Source organism: Gossypium raimondii, chromosome 10, assembly GCF_025698545.1.
Source record: "Gossypium raimondii isolate GPD5lz chromosome 10, ASM2569854v1, whole genome shotgun sequence".
Taxonomy (NCBI): domain Eukaryota; kingdom Viridiplantae; phylum Streptophyta; class Magnoliopsida; order Malvales; family Malvaceae; genus Gossypium; species Gossypium raimondii.
This window is the reverse complement of record NC_068574.1, coordinates 60,500,821-60,528,193: the sequence shown is the minus strand read 5'-3', so window position 1 is coordinate 60,528,193 and position 27,373 is coordinate 60,500,821. Positions and strand designations below refer to the sequence as shown.

The window sequence follows — 27,373 nt, the reverse complement described above, 5'->3', positions numbered from 1 at the left end:
TTAAACACAATTAAAGCCTTTAGATTGCAATTTTTGACATATCACCAAAGGTGGAGCATAGGAATTGTGAGAGGGACATGTTTGCAAATTGGTCAGGAAGGAAGCTCGGGAAATCTTATGAGTAGGATTTCTGGCAGATTGTGAATTCCACGACTGAGAATGAGTGGGAGGAATTATGTGCAGCACTATGTCCGACTTGACTTTCATGAAAATTTTATGGAAACTACGGATCACCGTCATAAAATTCAAAATAATAAAACATAACAAATAGAAAACACCTACTCCGAGATCAATATAAAACCATATGTTAGAAGATTAACCAATCTCAAGCATCTGTTGATTATATATTGGGAACAGTTGGTAGGTTTACCTTATCTAACATGAATATAAATCAGAAATCATGAACTGAAAACATATATATTTACTAACATTTTAAGGAAATATGAAGCATAAATCAATGGGTGAACGAATCATTGAAGTAAAATGCAGATAGTCTTGAGATACAATATGATTAAATCTCTACTTACTGCTCACGGCATGAGCACCAATGGTGGAACATAAACAATTAAGCTGAATGATGTCCACCACAGATCCTATGAATCAAAACCAACCAATAACAAGTCAATTCCCAAAAGGATTCAAGTATGAATCTTAATATCTCTTCACTGCAATGCTCAAACAACATGAGAGGCAGTAATATACAAATAACTTTCAGCCCAAACTGATAAGACAATCAAAATCCAAGGTAAGAAGCTATCAACTCCAATGGCTCTACCATGGAACTAACCCGATCTAGCTTGAGAATGAAAACTGCCGAAGGTTGCATCTAGCTCCACGTATTCATCCCACAAGTTTTGAGATCTGTTGCAAATTCTGGATTTATATAATCCCATTGATAATATGGGAAAACATGGTGAGGATGCTGACAATCATTATATGAACCTAAAATCATGATAATTAAGTCAAAGTCAATGGTAACTTCTTCACCAAGACTGAATTTGCCAGAACCCAGAAAGGGCCTCAAAAGATTACTTTGAAGTTGTGTTGACAAATCTGTTGACAACTGGCATTGTCACCAAATATCAGTTAAAACACTTGTATAAAACAAGCATTCAGCAAAACAAATTGAAGCTCTTACAGTGCATGTGCTCCTCCTTATATGGCTAAAGCTCCAATTCAGCAGTGGCACAAATAACCAATCTTTCCAATAAATCTAGATGTCATTGAAGGAAAATGCGCACCAATGCTGGAAACTAAACAATGAAGCTGAATCGAGTCCACCACTGGTCCTATGAATTAAAAAAACCAACCAATAACAAGTCAACTGTCAATAAGAATTAAGTATGAATCTTAATATCTGAATTTTAAGAACGCAGACACAACAGGGGGATGAAGATGAGAAAATAATAATAATAATAATAATAATAATAATAAGAAGAAGAAGAAGAAGAAGAAGAAGAAGAAGAAGAAGAAGCAAAATGACAAGCTTTTGAACAAATTTCCAATTTTTTTGTTCGTAAGTTATGCTTTTAACATTTACAATGTAGAACTACAAGGTTTCAGTATGGTAAAGCACCTTCTGAAAGACAAGTAATTTATAAAGCAGAGCAAGTTAGATTCCCCTCATCATTTTAAAAGGTTTTATCTCTGCTTTGATGCACTAAAGAGAGGCTGGAAAGTGAGGTGTAGGCCACTTATTGGATTAGATGGTTGCTTCCTAAAAGGGCCATTTAAGAGTGAATTTCTCACAACTGTTGGAAGGGACGCAAACAACCAGATGTTCCCTATTGCATGGGTTGTGGTTGAAGTGGAATACATTGATTCATAGGCCTAGTTTCTTAGTCTCCTATCAACTGATTTGGGCTTGGAAGATGGGTATGGGTACACAATTATCTGGACCAGCAAAAGGTTAGGGAATTAACTAATTTGGGCTTGCTCTTGTCTTTAGATTCTGTTAAGTATAATTAACTATATTTTTCTAACAATCTATCTGGTTCATTAAAACAAAATTAGGGCCTTTAGATTGTAATTTCTGACATATTGCCAAAGGTGGAGTATAGGAATTGTGTGAGGGACATGTTTGCAAATTGGTCAGGAAGGAAGCTAGGGAAATTTTACGAGTATAATTTCTAGCAGATTGTGAATTCCACGACTGAGAATGAGTGGTTGGAATTATGTGCAGCACTATGTCCAACTTGACTTTCATGAAAATTTTATGGAAACTACGGATCACGGTCATAAATTTCAAAATAATAAAACATAACAAATGGAAAACACCTACTCTGTGATCAATATAAAACCATATGTTAGAAGATTAACCAATCTCAAGCATCTGTTGATTATATATAGGGAACAGTTGGTAGGTTTACCTTATCTAACATGAATATAAATCAGAAATCATGAACTGAAAACATATATATTTACTAACATTTTAAGGAAATATGAAGCATAAATCAATGGGTGAACGAATCATTGAAGTAAAATGCAGATAGTCTTGAGATACAATATGATTAAATCTCTACTTACTGCTCACGGCATGAGCACCAATGGTGGAACATAAACAATTAAGCTGAATGATGTCCACCACAGATCCTATGAATCAAAACCAACCAATAACAAGTCAATTGCCAAAAAGAATTCAAGTATGAATCTTAATATCTCTTCACTGCAATGCTCAACCAACATGAGAGGCAGTAACAATATACAAAGAACTTTCAGCCCAAACTGATACGACAAATTTCCAATTTTTATGTTTATAAATTATGCTTTTAACATTTACAATGTAGAACTACAAGGTTTCAGTATGGTAAAGCACCTTCTGAAAGACGAGCAATTTATAAAGCAGAGCAAGTTAGATTCATCCTGGTCGGTTTTAATTAATTAAAGCACTTTATTTGCTGTTATTAATTTATAAGTTCAAAATTTACTATTAATAATTGTGGGAAAAAAAAGTATGGCAATATAAAAAACGAAATGAAAAAACTGAAAAAAATATGATAGTATGAAAAAATGAGATGAAATGAAACCCTTACCGATGCATTTGGATGACATAATTGAGAAGTTGAAACTCCTCAAAAGCAGAGCCAAAGATGGAAAGAAATACAAACTATTTCAATCTTTTAAGTCCTCCATCCCCTTCTTCACCATCATGGCTAAAGCTTCTTTTGTTCCCAGCAACTCTCTTTTCAGTAGCATCCACGTAAAATACATGAACACCACATCTCTCCACCTTGATATACTTTTCTCCTCCATCATTGTCTTCATCGAAATGGAAATTTTTGATGTAGAATTTGAATGATGCCTCCTCATAATTCTTGTCTTCTATAACCATGGCGATGCTAGATAGAATAAACACGTGATAATCCATGTACTTAACTGGCTCACAAAAACTGCGGAAACATATCTCACTTATGAAATTTTCACAACCACCTCCACCATTGCCACCACCGGCGGTTGTAAGTTGGTACTCACAAATACATTCACGTAATTGAAATTCAAGGCAGTTAGTGAGATCAGCCACAAGGCAGATAGCAAAAACCAAAAATCTGCTCCCACTGCCCCCATTTGGGGCTATCTTCAAACATAAGGAAGATTTCATGCTCTGACACTTGAACATATTTGCTGAAATTTTATTTCCTGGGAAACAACAAATCAAACTTGGAGCTCTGTCAGGGTTGTATTGCCAATCATATCTCGCTGCCCATTTCTTAGCTAGGGATCCAATTTTGAGCATGGCATTTGCCTCAATGTTACTAGTTGAGTCTTGATTCAAGTTGAAGCAATTACGGAATCGCGTCAAAAAGTTATGATTTATGCATAACTCATCATCTAAAGAGTCAAACTGATTTAAATTTTGATCTGCGAAGGATACTTTTTCTAATGATGTGCAGTCATTTACACTCAAGACTTCCAGATATGGTGGAAGATCTGAGAGTAATTCGACCTTTGGGCAACCACTATGATCCAGATAATGAAGAGATTCCAACTTGATCGATACATGTTTGACCGCTCAGCCACTCATATTTAAGTGCTTAAGATTACATAGAGAGTCGAAAGGCAACGACACTTCTTCAATTTGAGTGCCAGATAAGTTTAATTCTATTAAGCTTCCCGGGATTTCTGGAAATTCGACCAGTGGGCAACCACTAAGATTCAGTTTACGAAGGGATTCCAATTTGATCGATACATTTTTGACCGCTGAGCTACTCATATTTAAAAGCTGAAGATTACATAGAGAGTCGAAAGGCAACGACACTTCTTCAATTTGAGTGCCAGATAAGTTTAATTTTATTAAGCTTCCTGGGATTTCTGGAAATTTGACCATTGGGCATCCACTAAGATTCAGTTTGCGAAGGGATTCCAACTGGATCGATACATTTTTGACCGCTGAGCCGCTCATTTTTAAGTGCTGAAGATTACATAGGGGGTCGAAAGGCAACGACACTTCTTCAATTGGGCAACCACTAAGATCCAATTTACGAAGGAATTCCAACTTTAAAATATTGATAGATACTTTTTTCACCTTTGACTTCCCTAACCACAAAGTTTCAAGTTTGTGGTGATCCTTAATTGAATCAGACACTTCTTCTATTTTGGTTTCTGATGAATCTAAAGAGCAAAAGGGACGTGGGACCTTAGGAAACTTCTTGAGACTATAACATCCGTTAAGACGAAGACTATATTGATGAAGAGATGCCAAATGATTGAGGCAAGGAAGTTCAACCAAACTTTTACAGTTAGAGCAACCAAGGAATTCAAGGTTGATGGCTCTTGAAAGATTAGGAATCTTCCTTAAATTCACGCACCCATCAAAGTAAATTTTCCTTAAATGAACAAGGTCATGTACAGAAAAAATAATTGTTCTACTTCTAAGCATCCACCACTTATTTTAGACAGTAAAATATGTAAAATAAATAAATAATTATAATACGATAAAAAATAAAAATTTATATTTGATGTATCGGGCCTGAAAATTCACTCGCAGCTAATAAATCAAACTATGTCACTTATCTAAACAAAATAAATTCTTTTATATATATATTTTAAAAACTTTTAAATAAAATGTTATCATATGAATATTTGATACATCAAATTATAAATCATTTTTTCAAAAAAAAAGAGTATAAAATGCATATCATACGATCATCTTCATTCCAAAGTTCAACCAATCGTAAATTTCCTTAAATTAATAAGCTCCTGTATAGAAACAACATTTGTATTGCTTTTAAGCATCAACTACTTACTTTAAGTAGTAAAAATGAAAAGAAAATAAATAATTATAATACTAAGAAAAATAAAAATTCATATTTGATGTATTGGGTGTGAAAATTAACCCACAATCAATAGATCAAATGATTATTTGATAGATTAAATTAAAAAAAATTCTTAAATGAAATAAGTATGAAAGCACACATACTATATGATCATCTTCATTCCAAAGTTCAACCAGACTTTCACAGCCAATGCAACGAAGGAGTTCAAGGTTGATGGCACTTGAAAGATTATGCATCTTCCTTAAATTCTTGCAATATGAAACGTCAATTTCCCTTAAATTAGTAAGGTTCTGTGCAAAAGAAAAATATATAAAAATAATTATATCCTTCTTAAGTATCATCTACTTACTTTAGAAAGTAAGAAATAAAAAGAAAATAAATAATTGACAAGATCCTACACAGGATGATTACTTTAGAGCATCATCTACTTATATTAAGACTATCAAAATAAAATTTATATTGGGTGTATTAATTCACACCCACCATTAATAGATGAAATTGCTTCTTTTAGAAAAATAAAATAAAATTATATATATATTTAAAAAAATTAAATAAAATGATTTCACTTATTTAAATAAATAAAATGTTATATTTTAAAAACTTTAAATAAATATCATCCGATATATTATTTGACACATCAAATTATAAATCCTCTTTCTCCTTAAAAAAAACTTCTTAGATGAAGAAAGTATGAAAGTATATACCATATCGTCGTCTTCATTCCAAAGTTGTTCCATGTTGCCATGTAATAGTTTCAACACGACAAGATTTTTTGGATTAAAACCAGATAAAGATTTGAAAGGGTAAACATCCCAACGGAGAAACCTTAACTCATCAGGAAGAGATATACTCTCAACTTGATTTGCATATAGCTTCTTAAGCCACAACATTTTCTTAGGAAAGCTGATGTTGATATATCTAAGCTTATGCATCTTCTCAAAAGCAGTAGCACAAAACTGTAGACTATCAACTTCAGTCATGTCCACCTTTATTCCTTTAATTAGGTCAGTCCCCTGACAAAAAAAAATGTTTATCATGAATTAACACAAAAAAATTTATGGACATTCCATTAAATCAGTCATAAAAAAGTTAATTAAATTAGGAAATACTTTAAACTAACTTGGCATACCTTTTTATTAGAGGAATTTTTAGATGCACAAAGTTTTTACTGTTTAATTTTTTTAAAGTAAAGCATTATATATTTAACAAACTCAAAAACCTTCAGCAAATTCCATGTTGACTGTTGCATCATAAGACATTTGGTCATTATGTTTATGGGAAGTAATAAATATTTTATTTTTTAAAATAATAATTAAAAAGGATAATATTTTGTACACCACAACATCTATTAAACCATGTGAAAGAATAGAAAGAATATAAATACTATTAACACTTACTTTATCATAGCTGATCACTTCTTCCACATCTTTACAATTCCATAATCTACTGCGCTTTCCAGGGTATTCAGATTCTTGCATAACAATGTCTTTGCCCATCTCTTCAAGCATGCCATGCATAGAAATAGATTCATATTTGACCTCAAGTAGGCACTTGCCGACCAATTTACTTATTCCACATCTTGCACCTTTATAATAATTACTTAGAATTTTTTCTACGTAATTCAAGTGTTGCCCTTTAAAGATGCATGCTACGTCAAGAAATATATTCTTCTCTATCTCATCCAGCCCATCTAAGCTACTCTTCAAAATATGTGAAAGTTTTATTTCTCCACATTGCTTTAGTTTAGTCACCTCGCTCTTCCACTCTTTTATAGACTTTGTATATAATTTCAAACCCAGAACTTTAAGAGCAAGTGGATTACCTTGGGCATATTCTACAAACTTGAATGATAGATATTTGAAATCAACTGGAAGATTCAACAATTGAAATGCATATGTAGAAAAAAGTTGAAAAGAGTCGTTCATGTTTAACTTCTTTACCTCATGTATGTGGTTTGCTCCTCCATTCCTAAGTACTTGTATATCTCTAGATGTTACAATGATTTTACTTCCAGGACCAAAATATTTAACACCCACAAAATCCATTTGGTCTGGGTCAGTAACATCATCAAAGACAAGAAGTATTTTTTTATTATTCAGCCTCTCGTGGTAAGGGTATCCTATGGAAAGAGTATTGTTTAATAGTTTGGAAAGAAGTTCATTTCGTAAAGATTCACTCCCCTGTTTCTTTATTTTCTCACTAATGTTTTGAAGAAACAAACTACATTCAAACTTTGGAGAGACTTCCTTATATACAGCATCAGCAAGGGTAGTTTTGCCTATACCACTCATGCCCCAAAGTCCTATTACATGGATGCCCGCTTGCTCAATCAACACCAAAAGCTTCTTTTTTTGATCATCTATTCCCACCAATTCTTCAGAGACACTTCTACAATTGCTATTCAACTTTTTTAAAACATATTCAACGACATCTTTAATGTACTCAGTTTCAAATCTAGAAAATTAAAAAAAAAAAAAATCAACAGTCAAAAGAGAAAGATATATATATATATAAGTCAAATATAAGAAGATGAGAATGTATGTATTGTTACCTATCGGATTTGCCTCCTTCTATATGCCACCCTTTTGATGCACCGATTTCAGCGAAGGCGACTTTCCATCGCTTCATGTCTTCAATTGGTCTCTTTGATTCATGCTCTTCGAAGGATGTCTTAAAAGTCCCACCAATATTTCGCACATCGGAAGGATCAACATGGTAAAAGATGGGAAGAACAATATGTTTGTCCGTGGGCTTGCGCTTCCGATCCATGATGTCAGAAAGTTCAGCTAAGCATGATTGTGAAGAAGCATAGTCTTTAGATAAAACGAGGATTGAGAGATCTGAGGCTGCAATTGCTTGTGAAAGTGCATGTGAAAGTTCCTCCCCTTTCTCTAGTTTTTCTTCATCGAAGAAGACATTCAGTCCCTTGTCTTTCAAAGCTTGGAGTAGATGAACGGTGAAGTTAAGGCGCGTGTCTTCACCTCTGAAGCTTAAGAAAACTTGATGCTTCATTTGACGAGAAGAAGATGAAGAAGACGCCATGAAGGTGTATGGATTGTGAGATTGAGGAAAAAGAGAACAAAATAAACCGAGGGAGCTTTGCTTTTGCTTCTATCTTTTTAATGGTAAGAAGAAAAAGCGAGTCAATTAAACAGGAATGAGATTGAAAGGGTGAAGCATAGCCAATTTTATGAGTGAAGAATGTGCGTGTGGACCTTAGAAACCGCACCACCAATCAAACTCTATCTCTCCAAAAGCCTTTAACTCTGCTGCCTACCATCAAAAACTCGAACCAAATAAAATTAACTGTGCTGCTTGCTCTGCTCTCTCTTTTTTTTTCTTTTTTTTTTTGAAGTTTGAAATTTTTATAATTAAAATTTATTTTAATATATGAAACTTTGATTTGTAATCAAGTAACTCAGCTCTTGTGTATGTATGTGATGCTATTTTTGTCTTAAAGATTATTATCAACAAGAAAAATTGTTCCAATGATGTTGGGGGGTGTTAATTTCCAAGTCAAGGTCTTCCATTGGCACAAAATTGTTAAGTAAATAAATTTCCATTCTTGAATTTCTTTTTGGGTCCTAACAAAAATATTGACTTCTACACACTTTGTGATTTGGGTCAATTGAACTGAAATCTCATATAATTTTCTTTAAGAATAAGAATCACTTTTAGACAATTTTAAGTGAATTGAACTTAAATTTCCCAAACTTTATAATTTTCACTTTTTTCCCCTAAATGAAAAGTCTTTGGAATGAAGGGTTTCTATTTTCCTAGGTAAAATTATGATAGATTTTCTTTGTGCTTTGGGGGTTTCCTGTTTAATCCTTTATTTTGAGCACAGGTAATGTGAGTTTGGTTAAAAAGACCTCTTTAGTTTCTTTCAATTTTGGAATCGAATAAATTGGTCACTCTCAAAAAAAATTTTAAAGTAATTTAATCATTGTTAATTTTAAAAGTGAGTAACTAAGGACAATTAATCGTGATGTTAACGTCTTTCATCAATTGTACATAATTTTGATTGGTATAACAATAAATTTAGCCTTCAATGTTTCCATTTTTTGTCAATTTGGTCTTGGTTCTAAAAAATCAATAAATTTAGTATCAACATTTACACGAATGTTGTGGGCTAAATTTGTTAAATCAAGACAAAATTGTAAAATTTAAGGGTAAATTTGTTATTATACCAATCAAAATTATGTACGCTTGATGGACAACATTAATGTTGTGATTAATTTACCTTAATTGCTCACTTTCGAAATTGATGGAATTTAAATTGTTCTAATTTTTTAAGAGAGATCAATTTACTAAATATCAACATTGAGAGAGATTGAATAGATCTTTTACCAACAAATATGCTTGCTTACATTTATTTTAAACATAGAATCGAATCAGTTTTCTAATTAAAAAAGGATTCACCTAAATTGTTTAGCAAGTAGGAATGAGCAAAATTCGATTCTATTCGAAAACATTGAAAAAAAAATCGAATTTCAAATTATTCGAATCAAGTTAAGTGAGTTAATCGAATTAATTGACTCAACTTGATTTTTTTTTTCAAATTTCGAGTTCAATTCTAGAATTTTTCGAATTCAAAGAATCCAAATAATTCAAATAAATCGAATACCCAAAAAATTAAGCTAAATGATGTCCACCACAGATCCTATGAATCAAAACCATCCAATAACAAGTCAATTGCCAAAAAGAATTCAAGTATGAATCTTAATATCTCTTCACTGCAAAGCTCAAACAACATGAGAGGCAGTAACATACAAAGAAATTTCAGCCCAAACTCCAATGCCTCTACCATGAAACTAACTCAATCTAGCTTGAGAATGAAAACTGTCAAAGGTTGCCTCCAGCTCCATGTGTTCATCTCACAAGTTTTGAGATCTGTTGCAAATTTTGGATTTATATAATCCCATTGATAAATATGGGAAAAAAAAGATTAAGGATGCTGAAAATCATCATATGAACCTAAAATCATAATAAGAAGTCAAAGTCAAAGGTAACTTACTTCTCCACCAAGACTGAATTGCCAGAACCTAGAAAGGGCCTCAAAAGATTACTCTGCATTTGTGTAGACAACTCTGTTGACAACTTGCATTTTCACCAAATATCAGTTCAAACACTTGTATAAAGCAAGCATTCAGTAAAACAAATTGAAGCTCTTACAGCTCAGGTGTTCCTCCTTGTATGGCTAAAGCTCCAATTCAGCAGTGGCATTCACAAAGATCTGTCATTCCTTCGTCTTACATCAACACAAAAGCAAAGGATATAAGAAAAACGTATCTCACAAATAACCAATCTTTCTAATGGAAGAAAATGCAGCAAGTATTGAGATACCAGATGACACCAATGCTGGAAACTAAACAATGAAGCTGAATCGAGTCCACATTTGGCCCTATGAATTAAAAAAACCAACCAAAAACAAGTCAACTGTCAATAAGAATTAAGTATGAATTTTAATATCTGAGTTTTGGTACCCACCAAAATCCTCTATGGATATTTTATCAACTCCAAAGCAGAATCATTTTGCTACTGTGTTGAAATCTCTAGTTTCCGTTCAATTTTCCTCCAAATTAATTAATATATATGGAGAATTTCGTTCTTGGACAATGTATGCTATATCTACAAAACAACACAGACATTACGGCGGAATGAAGATGAGAAAAAATAATAATAAGCAACTATCACAAACTATTGAACAAATTTCCAATTTTATGTTCATAAATTATGCTTTTAACATTTACAATGTGGAACTACAAGGATTCAGTATGGCAAAGCACCTTCTAAAAGACAAGTAATTTATAAAGCAGAGCAAGTTAGATTCATTCTGGTTGGTTTTAATTAATTAAAGCACTTCATTTTCTGTCACTAATTTATAAGTTGAAAATTTACTATTAACAATTGTGGAAAACAAAAGTATGGCAATATGAAAAATAACATGAAAAATAACATGAAGATTTATGATAATATGAAAAAATGAGATGAAAATGAAACCCCTAACTATGCATTTGGATGACATAATTGAGAAGTTGGAACTCCTCAAAAACAGAGCCAAAGATGAAAAGAAATACAAACTATTTCAATCTTTTAAGTCCTCCATCCCCTTCTTCACCATCATGGCTAAAGCTTCTTTTGTTCCCAGCAACTCTCTTTTCAGTAGCATCCACGTAAAATACATGAACACCACATCTTTCCACCTTGTTATAGTCTTCTTCTTCATTAACTTCATCATCATTGTCGATGATGTAGAATTTAAATGATGCCTCTTCATAGTTCTTGTCTTCTTCAACCATGTCGTTGCTAGATAGAATAAACACGTGATCACCCTTGTACTTATTTGGCTCAGAACAATCGAAGAAAGATATCTTACCTATGTAGCTTTTAGAATCACCACCACCGGCGGCTGTAAGGTGGTACTCACAAATACAATTAAGATATTTAAAGCGATGGCAGTGAGTGAGATCAGCCACAAGGCAAATAGCAAAAACCAAAAATCTGCTCCCACTACCCCTATTTGGGGCAATCTTCAAACTCAAGGAAGAATTCATTCTCTGACACTTGAACTTATCTGCTGAAATTTTGTTTCCTGGGAAACAACAAATCAATCTTGGAAAGTCTTCTCGCTGGTATTTCCAATCATATCTCGCTGCCCATTTCTTAGCTAGGGATCCAATTTTGAGCATGGCATTTTCCTCAATGTTATCAATTGACTCTTGATTCAAGTTGATGCAATTACAGAATAGCATGCCAAACAAATCATCACCTAACGAATCGAACTGATATAAATCTTGATCTGCAAAGGAAACTTTTTCTAATGATGTGCAGCATTGTACATTCAAGTTTTGCATATATGGTGGAAGCTCCGAGAGTAATTTGAGGCTCTCGCAACGATCCATCCTCATATGGTTAAGGATTTTAGACCTCAAGCTTGGTGTGGGCAAATCGACAGTTGGAAACTCTCTGGAACCGAACAGGGTGATATTACACATTAGCTTTTGAATACTTGAGCCGCTCATATTTAAGTATTGAAGATTACTTAAAGAGTCTAACGACAAGGCAGCTTCTTCAATTCCAGTTCCAGATAAGTCTAACCATGTTAAGCTCCTCGGGATTTTTGGAAATTCGACCATTGGGCATTCACTAAGATTCAATTCACTAAGGAGTTCCAACTTTGAAATATTGATCGATACTTTTTCTACCTTTGATTTGCTCAACAACAATCTTTCAAGTTTGTGGAGATACTTAATTGCATCAGGTACTTCTTGTATTTCAGTTTCTCGTAAATCTAAATAACAAAAGTGACTTGGGACCTGAGGAAACTTCTTGAGACTATAACATCCCTCAAGGCGAAGCTTATCCTCATCACGAGATGCCAAATGATTGAGGCAAGGAAGTTCAAACAAACTTTCACAGTAAGAGCAATCAAGGAGTTCAAGGTTGAGGGCTCTTGAAAGATTAGGTATCTTCCTTAATTTTTTGCAATTTGAGACGTCAATTTCCCTTAAATTAACAAGATTCTGTACAGGAAAAAAATTTAAATGTCATCCACTTACTTTAGGCAATAAAAAATGGAAAGGAAATAAATAATTATAATAATAAGAAAAACAAAAACTTATACCGATGTATTGGACTTGAAATTTCACCCACAATTAATAGATCAAATGATGTCACCTATTTAAATAAAATAAAATCTTTTATATTTATTTTTTAAAACTTTAAATAAGATGTCATCATATGATCATTTGATACATCAAATTATAATTTTTTTTCCTTAAAAAAATTCTTAGATGGAGAAAGTATGAAAGCACATACCATATGATCATTTTCATTCCAAAGTTGTTCCATATTGCCACTTCGTAATATCAACATGACAAGATTCTTTGGATTAAAACTTGATAAAGTTTTAAGGGGAAAATAATCCCAACAAAGGTACCTTAGCTTATTAGGAAGAGATATACTATCAACTTGCTCTATAAGAAACTTCGGATTTCGATAGCCCTTCTCAATCTTTGAATCATAGAAGCAAATATATTTAAGATTAAGCATGTTCTGAAAAACAGATGGACATAACTGCAGCTCATCCATTTGAAACATGTCTAATTTTATTCCTTCAATTGATACGGTCCCCTAATAATGAAAAACATTTTATCAAGTATCAGTACATAAAGATACATTTTGCTGTTTTTTAAAAGCAATGCATTAAATAAGTACCAACCCAGTAAATCCTTGAGTAGATCCCATGTTATACTCTTAAGACATTTGTCTTTATTTGTATGGTAAGTAAACTGATATTTTATTTTTTGAAATAATAATTAAAATGATTAACATTTGATACAATATAAATACAAACAATTAAACTTTTAACGTATGAAAACATATAATTAACTGAATTTATATATTTACATGATATCTGTTGGTGCAACAACAGAATCAAGCAGACTCAGCAAGTATCTTGTCGAGCAAGCCTCGAAACTTGCTGAGCAAACAAACAATTTCGAGTTAAAGAAAGAAGAGAATAAGCTGGGGAAATTTGAGAGAATATTGATGAACAAAACTGATTTCATTCATACATAAAACAATGGCTTGAAGCCAGTACATAACTCAAGCATAAGGCTTGTCAAAATCAACAAGTAATTACCTACCTCCACTAATTACATAGAAACTTGAAATCTTAGCTTGTAAACTTATACAAAACTGTGTTTACAGCTCATACATAAGCTAATTACATCAATCAGAAAGCTAACTTAGTTAGAAATGAACTAACACTCATTTCATCAACTAAATATAACAAAATGAACAAAATGAGCTTGCATCAGCAGCCCTTGCATCTGTTCCAGCTTTGCTTGGTCTTCATGGCCTGTATGGAATCGAGTGTTGGCTTCATGCTGACCAACTTCAACAATATCACAAATAAATTTTAATTAAAATAACACAAATATATAAAATAATAGAAAACACTGTAAATACAATTAGCGCTTACTTTATTATATCTGAGCACTTGATCTACGTCTTCAGGAAACCATAACCTGCTACGCTTTCCCGGGTCTTCTTTACATTCTTGGCGAACAATGTCCTTGCCGATCTCTTCAAGCATGTCGTGCATAGAATAACAATCTATGCTATCAAGTAAGCACTTGTCGACTAAGTTTCTTATTCCACTCATTGCATCCATATAATAGTTACTTAGAATTTTTTCTACAGTATCCATTTTTTCTCCTTTAAAGAAGCATGCTATGTCAAGAAATATATTCTTTTCTAGCTCACGCAACCCATCTAAGCTACTCTTCAAAATATGTGACATTTTTGGCTCGGCATATTGCTTTAGACTATCCACTTCGCTCTCCCACTCTTTTCTAGACTTTGTATATAGTTTAGAACCCAAAACTTTAAGTGCAAGTGGATTACCTTGGGCATATCCTGCAAACTTGCATGATAGATCTTGAAAATCAGCTGCGGGAGTCAACAAGTTAAATGCAAGTGTAGAAAAAAGTTGAAGAGAATCATTCTCATTCAACTTCTTCACCTCATATATGTGGTTAGCTCTTCCATTTTTAAGTACCTGTCTATCTCTAGATGTTACAATGATTTTACTTTCTGGACCAAAATGTTTAACACCCATAAATTCTATTTGATCTGGGTTACTAACATCATCAAGGACAACAAGTACTTTTTTATTGTTCAACCGCTCTTGGTAAGGGTGTCCTATGGAAGGGCTGTTGATACAAATTCCTTTTTGGTTTAATAATTTGGAAAAAAGTTCATTTCGTAAAGATTCATTCCCTACATTTTTTATTTTCTCACTAACATTTCGCAGAAACAAGTGGCTTTCAAAATTTTGGCAGATTTCACTATACGCAACATCAGCAAGGGTAGTTTTGCCAATACCACCCATTCCCCAAAGTCCTATTACACGGCTATGCTCTTGCTCAATCAGCCCCAAAATTATCTTTTTTTGATCATCTATTCCAACCAATTCTTCAGAAACACTTGTACAATTGCTATCCAACTCTTTTGAAATATATTCAACCACATCTTCAATGTACTCTGTTTCATATCTAGAAAATAGTTAAAAAATCGACAGTCAAAAGAAAGATATTCGTATAAGTCAAATATAAGGAGATGAGAATATATATATTGTTACCTATCGGATTTGCCTCCTATATGCCACCCTTTTAATGCACCGACCTCTTGAAAAGCAGATTTCCATCGTTGTACTCTATCAGCTGGTTGCTTTGATTCATGCTTTTGGAAGGATGTCTTAAAAGTCCCACCAATTTTTTGCACATGGGAAGGATTAACATGGTAAAAGATGGGAAGAACAATATATTTGTCAGTAGGATTGCGCTTGCGATCCATGATGTCAGAAAGTTCACCTAAGCATGAATTTGAAGAAGCATAGTCTTTAGATAAAATGATGATGGAGAGAATTGAGGCCGCAATTGCATTCGAAAGTGCTGATGAAATTTTCTCCCCTTTCTTTAGTGTATCGTCATCGAAGAAGACAGTCCATCCCTTGTCTTTCAAAGCTTGGAGTAGATGAGCGGTGAAGTTAACGCGCGTGTCTTCACCTCTGAAGCTCAAGAAAACTTGATGTTTCACTTGACGAGAAGAAGATGAAGAAGACGCCATGTAAGTGTATGGATTGTGAGATTGAGGAAAAAGAGAACAAAATAAATTGAGGGAGCTTTGCTTTTGCTTCTATTTTTGTAATGGTAAGAAGAAAAAGTGAGTCAATTAAATGGGAATGAGATTGAAAAGGTGAAGCATAGCGGATGAGTTTTTACTGATAACAATTTTAATACCGCCTCCGCTTGTGGAATCTAGAATCTCCATTATCAATATGCCAAATATTTTCTTATTAATTGAATGCTAAAACTTATCTAAATACAAGTTAAAAATTAAGGGTTATTTAGACTTTAAAGACTTATTTGGGGTATGATAAAAGTACAAAAGATTATTTAAATAATGTGATAATCATCTATAAGAAAAATAAATATTAATTGATTTTGTAATTAAACGTATAACTTCAAAAAAAAAAATTGTCACCATTCTTGAATTTCGTTTTGGGTTATGATAAAATTTCTTATAAATTTCCTAACAAAAATATTGACTTTTATACATTTTGTCATTTGGGTCGATTGAACTGAAATTTGGTATAACTGTCTTAAGAATAATTGCCACTTCTAGATAATTTTAGGTGAATTCAACTTAAGTTTCCTACAACTTTCTCAAGAATAATCGCCACCCTTTTCCCCTAAATGAAAAGTCTTTGGAAGGAAGGATGTTGTGTTTCTATTTTTCTTAGGTGAAACATTAATGATAGATTTTCTTTGTGCGCGCTTTTGGGGGTTTCCAGTTTAGTTCTTTCTTCTGAACATAGGTAAGGTGAGTTTGGGTAAAAATATCTCTCCAATCTCTTTCAATTTTGAAATTGAATAAATCGGTCCCTTTCAAAAAAATCAAAGTAATTTAATAATTCTTAATTTCGAAAGTGAGCAACAAGAACAATTATTCATGACGTTAATATTTTTCGTCAATTGTACATAATTTTGATTGGTATAACAAAAAATTTAGCCATGTTTGCATGTTTTGTTAATTTGGTCTTAATTCTGAAAATTCAACAAATTTAGTATAAACATTTACACAAATATTGCTGGCTAAATTTGTTAAATCAAGACAAGTTTTATAATTGTAAACTTTGAGGGTAAATTTGTTATTATACCAATTAAAATTATTTACATTTGATGGAAAACATCAATGTTGTGATTAATTATCATAATTACTCACTTTAGAAGCTGATGGGATTTAAATTGCTTGATTTTTTAAAAGAATCAATTTGCTCAATACCAAAATTGATTAGAAAGTCTCGATAGATTTTTACGAACAAATATGCTTGCCTACATTTATTTTAAATATAGAATCGAATTGGTTTTCTAATTAATGGTCTATTTGTTTGTATGGAAAATGTTTTCCGTAAAATATTTTCATTGTTTTACCGTCTATGTTTGGTGGAAAATGAATTACTAAAAGAAATAATTCTTGAAAGAAAATGTAACATCAAGACATTTTCAAGGAAAATATCTTACCAATTTTTTTTTTCCGTTAGAGATTTTCCAAACTAATAAGACTATATTGACTGCCTTCACCGTCGAAGAAACAAAAAGGGGAAGCTTCCAGAGCAACAAAAGAAAAGCTCTCTTCACTGTCGAAGAAAATAGTCCATCATATTTCAATTTTATATTTTTACGAATTAGTCCCTGGAATCTAAATTTTTACTATTCTACAATTTAATGCCTCAAAAATAGATTTTATTACTCTACAGTTCAGTTCTAAACCTCTTTTGTACAATTTTGCAAAACAGTCCCTTTTCTAAAATTTCTAGATTTTATAATTTAGTCCTTACAATTAAAATTTTGTTTGGTCCTATTATTATTCCTAAATTTAGATTTTTATTTTTATACTTTAAAATGGAATAATTTGATCCTTTACTACAATAATATCGTCAATTAATCCAAGTAAATATTACTATTAATTATTCCAATTGAAATCTTGACGTGAATTTTTTAAAAAACATTGCTTCCATCATAAAAATTTCAGCATGACTAATATGGAAATACACAATCAATATTCCATTATTGTTTAACAGAAGAGTGATCAATTTCCTTTTGGATGACCAAATTAAACAAAAATATTAGAGCAACCAAAATAGGAATGACCCCTATTTAAAATGACTAACGAGATAATTTACCCATAAAATTTTAAGAGCTTGTTATTATCATCCTTCATTGATTGAAAAAAAAAAAACCAAAAACAAATCAATAGTAGCAAAACAGAGTCAAGAGTCATCTTCTCATCTTTTTTTTCCACGAAGCTATATTACAAGGAATTTCGCTGAAATTTCATGGAAAATCTGCAGATTACAGTCATACATATTGTTCTAAAATGCAAAGCTCATTAGTGCCAAATATCTCCAATAAATGCAGAAAGGGTAGTAGATAAGACCCCTAGAGAATGAATGGTGGAAGAAAACAGTGCCTTAATTTCAGGGGAATCATGAAATGGACATCCATATTTGTATACACAAAAGTATAGGCTGTGGACCATTAAACACAGTTGAGTCTTTATATTTGATGTACAAAATGGGACCCCTTTATGGCAAACTTAAGCTTAGCTCCACTCAATTTCTAACCACCATATTTAAGTATGGTGCATTTCATTGAAAGGACTGCCATTGTTATACTATAAAATATAAATTCTGTTTTAGATCATAGTTTAGGATTCAAGTTTTGAATTTATGGGTAATAAAATACTCAATTCTTACTCACTAAATCCCTGATTACCAATTCAAACAACATTGTTTGCAACAGCTATCACTAGCTAATTTGTAATGATAAAATGAAGAATTAGACATTGTTATCATAGCTTAAACATTTGTAGAATTCGCAATGTATAATTTATCCATGGACCTTTATGTAAAATTAGCAATATCAAATTACAATATACTCTTAAGACTACCTAATTTTACAATCTAATGAAATTGATTAAGTTTCACACAATGAAGTCTACAATCAAGTGGAAAATTTTTGATTAAACATCGTTTGAAGATCATATAAAATAAAGGAAACCAAGTGTAAAAGTTACAGCTTACAAGCAACACAGTAAACAAAAAACAACAGTACAACATAATGTATAATGCCAATAAATACCATTCCATAAACATTAAAATCCAATCCACCCCATCCTTGGCCGCTGCCTTAGCAAGACATTTTCAAAAATCGATATCTTTCACTTGATGGACCAATTAATTAGCTCGGATACGTCCCCCAAAGAATCTGAGGTTGAATTGATACGCAATGAAACTGTCATGCTCTAGTTCGAAGCTTCAAGCACAGTATAATAGCTCGAATCACAGCCACGTTTTACGATTGCTGGAGTTCCAGCACCCCCTTAACATCATTCTCCCAAAACAGTGACTGTAAATTCACAACGAAGACTTACTGTACGCAGCAAATGGCTATAGAAAATCGCATCGCTTGTTTCAAGACACAAACACCACATTGCAGCCGCATAACATGTTCAGCTAAGCTAAACACCTACAGATTTCTGTAAATAATGCAATATAAAATTATCAGAGTTGAATGATATCAACAAGCCAAATCTGTTAACAGGTTGCAATAAAGCCTCAATATCTCAGCTTAACCACAAATATATGACAATAATTCAGTAGAAGAAATTAGAAGCTTACTTATTCCTCTCTTTTTTGTATAGCTAAAATTCCAAGCATAATGGCCTTTCCAAAGATCTGCCATTAATTCCCTCTTGACTTTCTATTTCCTCATCTGTTTTTCTTACGCCGATCACTGCCATCTTCATTCCCTCTCTTTTTTGAATAGCTAAAATTCCAAGCATAATGGCCTTTCCAAAGATCTGCCATTAATTCCCTCTTGACTCTCTGTTTCCTCATCTGTTTTTCTTACACCGATCACTGCCATCTTCATTCCCTTCATAGTAGCATATTTAAAAAGTCAAAGCTTAATCCCCAGGTTTTGGCTGACTTATACTACCTTGCTTTAAACTCTGCAAGTAAAAAGCACATCTATAATGTAAGACAATAAAAAAGTAGGCATACGGCACAACCCTGCTTTATGTTAATATCTACATTAAGTTGAAAGAAAAATAGAATATGCAGAGAATGATTTTTGTATTATTATCTTGAATTTAACCAGTATAACAATAGTATTGATAATATGTGTATGAGTAATTGCTACTAACAATTTCAGTTAACAGCATAACTGCTTGTATAACAGACTAACAACTAATAAACTAATAGAGTCTTTATCTATACTCTAACATTCACTCATCTTCTCGATAGGCAAAACCCGAAGAAGATTACGAAATCGAGCAAAGGGCAAAACAGATAGTGGATTGTGAGATTGAGGAAAAGAGAACAAAATAAACTGAGGGAGCTTTGCTTTTGCTTCTATTTTTGTAATGGTAAGAAGAAAAAGTGAGTCAGTTAAATGGGAATGAGATTGAAAGGGTGAAGCATAGCCGATGAGTTTTTACTGATAAAAATTTGTCAAGTTGTGAAGTCTAAAACCTCTATTATCAATATACTAAATATTTTCCTATAAATTGAATGCTAAAACTTATCTAGATACAGGTAAAAAACTTGAGGGTTATTTAGACTTTAAAGGCTTATTTGGGGTATGATAAAAGTACAAGAGATTATTTAAATAATGCGATGAATCATCTCTACAAAAAGTAAATATTAATTGATTTTGTAATCAAACGTATAACTTCAAAAAAAAAATTTGTCACCATTCTTGAATTTCGTTTTGGGTTGTGATAAAATTTCTTATAAATTTTCTAACAAAAAATATTGACTTTTACACACTTTGTCATTTGGGTCGATTGAACTGAAATTTGGTATAACTTTCTTAAGAATAATTGGACAATTTTAGGTGAATTCAACTTAAATTTCCTACAACTTTCTCAAGAATAATCGCCACTTTTTTCCCCTAAATGAAAAGTCTTTGGAAGGAAGGATGTTGTATTTCTATTTTTCTTAGGTGAAACCATGATAGATTTTCTTTGTGCTTTTGGGGGTTTCCTGTTTAGTCCTTTCTTCTGAACAAAGGTAAGGTGTGTTTGCGTAAAAATATATCTCCAATCTCTTTCAATTTTGAAATTGAATAAATTAGTCCCTCTCAAAAAAATCAAAGCAATTTAATCATTCTTAATTTCAAAAGTGAGCAACAAAGAACAATTATTCACGACATTATAATTTTGATTGATATAACAAAAATTTAGTCATGTTTGCATTTTTGTCAATTTGGTCTTAATTCTGAAAATTCAACAAGTTTAGTATAAACATTTACACAAATATTGCTGGCTAAATTTGTTAAATCAAGACAAGTGATATAATTGTAAACTTTGAGGGGTAAATTTGTTATTATACCAATTAAAATTATTTACATTTGATGGAAAACATCAATGTTGTGATTAATTATCCTTAATTACTCACTGTAGAAACTGATGGGATTTAAATTGCTTCGATTTTTTTAAGCGACTCCAATTTGCTTAATGCCAAAATTGATCAGAGAGTCTAATAGATTTTTTACCAACAAATATGCTTGCCAACATTTATTTTAAATATAGAATCGAATCGATTTTCTAATTAATGGTCTATTTGTTTGTATGTAAAATATTTTCATTGTTTTACCGTCTATATTTGGTGGAAAATGAATTACTAAAGGAAATCATTCTTGAAAAAAAATGTAAAATCAAGACATTTTCAAGGAAAATATCTTACCAATTTTTTTTTTCCATAAGACATTTTCCAAACTAATAAGACTATATTGACTATCTTCACTGTCGAAGAAACAAAAAGGAGAAGCTTTTAGAGCAACAAAAGGAAAGGTCTCTTCACTGTCGAAGAAAATAGTCCCTCATATTTCAATTTTATATTTTTACGAATTAGTCCCTGGAATCTAAAATTCTACTATTCTGCAATTTAATTCCTCAAAAATAGATTTTATTATTCTGCAATTCAGTTCTAAACCTCTTTTTGTACAATTTTACAAAACAGTCCCTTTTCTAAAATTTCTAGATTTTATAATTTAGTCCTTACAATTAAAATTTTGTTTTGGTCCTATTATTATTCCTAAATTTATATTTTTATTTTTATACTTTAAAATGGAATAATTTGATCCTTTACTACAATAATATCATCAATTAATCCAAGTAAATATTACTATTAATTATTCCAATTGAAATCTTGACGTGAATTTTTAAAACAAAATTGCTTCCATCATAAAAATTTCAGCATGACTAATATGGAAATACACAATCAATATTCCATTATCGTTTTACAGAAGAGTGATCAATTTCCTTTTGGATTACCAAATTAACAAAAATATTAGAGCAACCAAAATAGGAATGACCCTTATTTAAAATAACTAACGAGATAATTTACCCATAAAATTTTAAGAGCTTAATTGAATAAAGCTTATGACTTATTTAGTATATTAGTCTAAGCAAATCATCTATAGGAAAAAAAAGTTACAAGTTGATTTTGTAACCAAATCTAGTTGATGGATATTAAGTAAATTTCAAAGCACAAAATATTGATGCCCAAATTAGTTTGGACTATTATAATAATATAAAATTAGGCCCTATTTAGAATCAAATTAAAAATGTAATCCTCTTTTAATAAATGTGAAAAATAGGTCGTACACCAGCATTTGTAGTGGAGCTTTTATTTTAATGCCACGAGTGAGATTAAAAAATTGTCTTATTTTAATTCATTGATTGCAAAAAAAAATATGCTACAAAGATGTCAAGAATCTTCGCCTTTTTTCTTTTGTTTTTTCGCTGAATTTACAAAGAAAATCTGCATATTACAGTCATACATATTGTTCCAAAATGCATAAGGACAAGTAAAAGTTGATAATGCACCAAAGCATGGAAACTCACTTTTTTTTTGGTGAGGTGATAAAGACTTATTAATAAAATATTTTTATTGGCTGAGGAAAAAAAAAGGGTTGCTTTTGCTTTTGACACCAATTTCAAAATGACTAATAAACCTTCTTTGCTTCCTCGAAGCTACATATGTAGGAATTTGGATAAATCAAAGCAGCTACCACCCCTGGGCTGAATTTTCATGGAAGTTCCACAAAAGTTGCACATCACAACCGTACATATAGCTTGTAAAATGCATAAGGAAAAAGGTAAGTTGATAATGCACCAAAGAATAAATCACAAGCTATTTGTAGAGCATGTGATTCTGGTTGGTTTTAATTAATTAAAGCACTTCATATTTCTATCATTGGCAATTAATTTAAAAGCTGGAAAATAATAGTTTATGTGTTAGAACGTAAATGTTGAGTAAAATATTATTCAACTTACCAATATCGGCACATTTCCTAAATAGCTCGGGTCTTGGGCTAGATATTTTGACCCAGCTCGAATTTGACTATTTCTTTTCTGTTGTTGTATGCTGCTGTTATATTGTTGTTTCGTTACAATTTTATTATCGTATTGTTAATATTTTATTGTTATTGTTTGGATATTGAATTTTTTGTTTTATTGTTAATTTTGCTACTATTTAAAAACATTTGATTGTTGAGTTGCAACTGTATTAGTATTATTTAAGTATAAATATTTATTTTAAAAATATATTTTTAATTTATTGAGAAACATTTATTTTAATATTTTTAGTGTATTTGATGTATTATATTTTTTAAATTTATCTTTACATAAAAATAATCTAAAGAAATTAATACGGGTAGGTCAGGCCGGGCTTAGAAAATGGGCCTAAAATTTTGCACCGGCTCGACCCATGATCAAGTCTATATAAACTTAAATCAACTCATTTAATTATCCAACCCAATATCAAGTTTTCATTGTAAAAATATTATTTATATAATTAATTAAAATAAATTTAATTCATTCATTCAATTAAATTATTTTCTCAACTAAATTCTAATTTTATTAAAGTCACGATAATTTTATCATACTAGAACCTATGAGAAAATAAATTTTGAGTTAAGGCATGTGTCTTCACCTCAAAGGTTAAGAAAACTTAACGCATCATTTGACCAGAAGAAGATGAAGAAGATGGGAAGGAGAGAGGAAAGTACACAAAGGGAGCTTTGGTATTCTAGAATTAAATGACAATGAGAAAATGAGATTTAACAAAGGCAACGAGTGGAGGAGATTAGCTAATTATCTGAGTCAAGAAAATTGTCACTTTCACACTTTCCAGGAAATGACAGTCTTCTTTATTTGTATATTTTACCCACAAAAGTCAAGGTCTTCCAATGGGACAATGTTCAGCAAATGGTTAAATTGTTAAAAGAGTCCTTGAACTAGTTTACTTTTGTTGTACCCAAATAAACCCCTATGTTTTTATCTGTGTTTAAATTAGCCCTTATTTCAAATGACACGTTAATTTTAAAATAAGTTGGTGATGAGGGGAGTGTTGAATTTCAACATCAACTTATAATCACCATTTAATATATTTTATTTGTGTTTATTGTTGTGCAAACTTTAACTATTATTGTTAGTTTTTAAAAACCAAGTTTAACTTAAATCTTTTGTTAGTTAAAAGGATAATAAATCTCGTATTGCTTAAGAACAAAGCACAAAGGGATTATGAATCTATATAAAAGCCCATATTTCACATTATTTAGAAAAACAAAGGCAAAAAGATTTTGAGTTTATATAAAGAACCATATTTTAAGCCTTAAGTCTATGTATCAGCCTTCTGGTGATGTGGACTTTGATGAAGAAGAAGGTATGAAAGAGTATTAAAAGGGAGTTTTGACCAACAAGAAAACTTGTTCCAAACGACGATGATGATGATGGGTGTTAATTTCCAAGTCAAGGTCTATGTATTAGCCTTCTGGTGATGTGGGCTTTGATGAAGAAGAAGGCATGAAAGAGTATTAAAAGGGAGTTTTGACCAACAAGAAAAGTACTTATTCCAAATGACGATGGTGATGATGATGGCTGTGTTAATTTCCAAGTCAAGGTCTTCCAATGGAAGACTAAAACTTTTCTAGATACAAGTTAAAAATTAAAAGTTATTTGGATAACAAATAAAGTTTAAAGGCTTATGTGGGGTATGATAAAAGTACACAAGTTTATTTAGATAATGTGATAAAGGTTAAGGGCCTATTTAATATGTTAGTATGAGTAAATCATCTATACCAAAATATATATTAGTTGATTTCGTAACCCAACGTATAACTTCAAAAAATTTGTCACCATTCATGAATTTCATTTTGGGTAACACATTTTTCATTTGGGTCAATTGAAGTGAAATTTTGTATAACTTTCTTAAGAATAATTATCATTTTAGACAATTTTAAGTGAATTGAACTTAAATTTCCTACCACTTTCTTGAAGAATAATTTTCACTTTTTTTTCCCCTAAATAAAAAGTCTTTGGAAGGAAGGGTGTTTTGTTTCTACTTTCCTAGGTGAAATAATGATAGATTTTCTTTGTTAGTCCTTTCTAACATATGGAAGGCAAGTTTGGGTAAAACGACTTCTTTAATCTTTCTTAATTTCAAAATTGAATAAATTGGTCCCTTTAAAAGAAGAGAAATTTAATCTTCGTAAATTCTGAAATTGAGCAACAAATAAATTTTGAAAATTGAATGAGGACATTTCACTACATCGTTAATGTCTTCTATCAAATTCACATAATTTTGATTGGTATAACAATAAATTTAGCCCTATATGTTTGCATTTTTGTCAATTTGATCTTGTTTCTAAAAATCAACAAATTTAGCATTAACATTTACACAAATGTAACGGTCTGAATTTGTTAAATCAAGACAAATTAAACATGAATTCACCTAAACTGCTTAGCAACTGATTTAGAGCTTGATATAATCAAGATCAATAGGAGATACCATTGTTATAGATTAGTAAGTCTTAAAAGCAAATAAATATTTGGATTTGCCTACCCTTGAGAGCTTATATATACTTTGATCCCTTGTGTGATATTTAGTAAGTCTTTACAGTGTCTAATTATTTATATATTTGATGGATTTCTATTGGACTTCAAGAAAATGAAAACTTGAGCTTACCCAATTATCTATCACTCAATGTGCGTATGGACCTTACAAACCCCTCAGATTTTATCTTTTGAAAAGCCTTTTACCTCTGCTGCCTATCATCAGAAGATTACCTAATTTTACAATCTAATGAAAATGATTAAGTTTAATACAATGAAGTTTACAATCAAGTGAAATATATTTGATTAAACATCGTTTGAAGATCATATAAAATAAAGGAAACAAAGTGTATGTAAACCTTAAAATAAAGCCTCAATGGTGTTGGTGTAAAGGGCAGTAAGCAAGCTGGTTTTGACTTGCTCGATCAGCAAGCCTCGTGGCTTGGGGAAGAAACAAAAGCAGAAATTTGCCTTAATAAAACAGAATAAAAAGCAAAGAAGAAATTGTAGAGCATTTGAATGAAATACAAGCTGAAATTTTTCATTAACTGAACATTGGCAAGTTGCCATTACATATATTAAGCATGAGTTAAGTTTACAAGTCAAAATATCACCTAAACATTTACCTAACACCACTTAACACATTGAAATTTGCTAAACTAGCTTGCACAAGTTGCTTTGCTGATTTTTCAGTCAATCAACATAAAAAATTACATCAAAAAGTTTACCAACTTAGTTTAAATCAAACTTGATTACAAAATGATCATTTGAGTAACTAAATGAGCCAAACAAAACAGTAGCACTGTGCCTTAGCTGCTGCAAAGCTTGGCTCGACTACATGTTGCATTTCTTGTTGCATGTGATCTTCATGGCCACCTTTGTTGCTTAACACGATGCATGAGAACTAGCTTCAACACTCCTCCTTAGTTTCCATGCTTGTAACACCTAGCTGCTTCCTTAATTTTATAAACCTTGACACATTAAGTGCCTTTGTAAAAATATCTTCAATTTGCTCAATACCAAAATTGATTAGAGAGTCTGGATAGATTTTTTACCAACAAATATGCTTGCCTAAATTTATTTTAAATATAGAATTGAATCGGTTTTCTATTTAATGGTCTATTTGTTTGTATGTAAAATGTTTTCCGTAAAATATTTTCATTGTTTTACCGCGTATGTTTGGTGGAAAATGAATTACTAAAAGAAATAATTCTTGAAAGAAAATGTAACATCAAGAAATTAATACGGGTACGTCAGCTCGGGCTTAGAAAACGGGCCTAAAATTTTGCATTGGCTCAACTCATGATCAAATCTATATGAACTTTAAATCAACTCATTTAATTTATCCAACCCAATATCAAGTTTTCATTGTAAAAATATTATTTATATAATTAATTAAAATAAATTTAATTCATTGATTCAATTAAATTATTTTCTCAACTAAATTCTAATTTTATTAAAGTCATGATAATTTTATCGTACTAGAACCTATAATTAAATAAATTTTGAGTTAAGGCATGTATAATGTATCATTTGACGAGAAAAAGATGAAGAAGATGCTATGAAAGTGTATGGATTGTGAGATTGAGGAAGAAGAGAGGAAAGTACACAAAGGGAGCTTT

The 27,373-nt window shown here is 31.5% G+C and overlaps 3 protein-coding genes and 1 long non-coding RNA gene across 11 annotated transcripts; all 4 read right to left on the bottom strand.

Annotated features, from left to right (window-relative positions):
- Positions 1-443: 443 nt before the first annotated feature.
- LOC128033848 (disease resistance protein RUN1-like) lies at positions 444-8,558 on the bottom strand. Of its 8 annotated transcripts, none has more exons than XM_052622215.1 (7): positions 7,825-8,558; positions 6,671-7,727; positions 5,978-6,286; positions 5,417-5,521; positions 3,033-5,196; positions 2,527-2,592; positions 444-1,289 (listed from the first exon to the last, which is right to left on the bottom strand). In XM_052622215.1, the coding sequence occupies exons 1-5, from the start codon at positions 8,313-8,315 to the stop codon at positions 5,161-5,163; spliced, it is 1,998 nt and encodes a 665-aa protein (XP_052478175.1). In that variant the 5' UTR covers positions 8,316-8,558; the 3' UTR covers positions 444-1,289; positions 2,527-2,592; positions 3,033-5,160. The 8 variants fall into 8 exon arrangements, with proteins under 8 accessions (XP_052478175.1, XP_052478171.1, XP_052478173.1 ...); XM_052622211.1 differs by having other exon boundaries at positions 444-593; positions 788-1,289; positions 3,033-5,563; positions 7,825-8,554; XM_052622213.1 differs by having other exon boundaries at positions 5,417-5,563; positions 7,825-8,554.
- Positions 8,559-10,600: 2,042 nt separating this feature from the next.
- LOC128034032 (disease resistance protein RPP2B-like) lies at positions 10,601-13,523 on the bottom strand. Its single transcript, XM_052622567.1, has 4 exons — positions 13,494-13,523; positions 13,095-13,409; positions 10,764-12,799; positions 10,601-10,677 (listed from the first exon to the last, which is right to left on the bottom strand). Exons 1-3 carry the CDS (start codon positions 13,521-13,523, stop codon positions 11,357-11,359), a joined length of 1,788 nt encoding a protein of 595 aa, XP_052478527.1. The 3' UTR covers positions 10,601-10,677; positions 10,764-11,356.
- A 280-nt stretch (positions 13,524-13,803) lies between these two features.
- LOC128033849 (disease resistance protein RUN1-like) lies at positions 13,804-16,137 on the bottom strand. The gene is made up of 3 exons (XM_052622218.1): positions 15,424-16,137; positions 14,263-15,337; positions 13,804-14,175 (listed from the first exon to the last, which is right to left on the bottom strand). Exons 1-3 carry the CDS (start codon positions 15,909-15,911, stop codon positions 14,095-14,097), a joined length of 1,644 nt encoding a protein of 547 aa, XP_052478178.1. The 5' UTR covers positions 15,912-16,137; the 3' UTR covers positions 13,804-14,094.
- A 2,701-nt stretch (positions 16,138-18,838) lies between these two features.
- LOC105775216 (uncharacterized) lies at positions 18,839-20,638 on the bottom strand. Its single transcript, XR_001127676.2, has 2 exons — positions 19,528-20,638; positions 18,839-19,385 (listed from the first exon to the last, which is right to left on the bottom strand). It is a non-coding gene; the product is annotated as an uncharacterized LOC105775216 (long non-coding RNA).
- Positions 20,639-27,373: the final 6,735 nt, after the last annotated feature.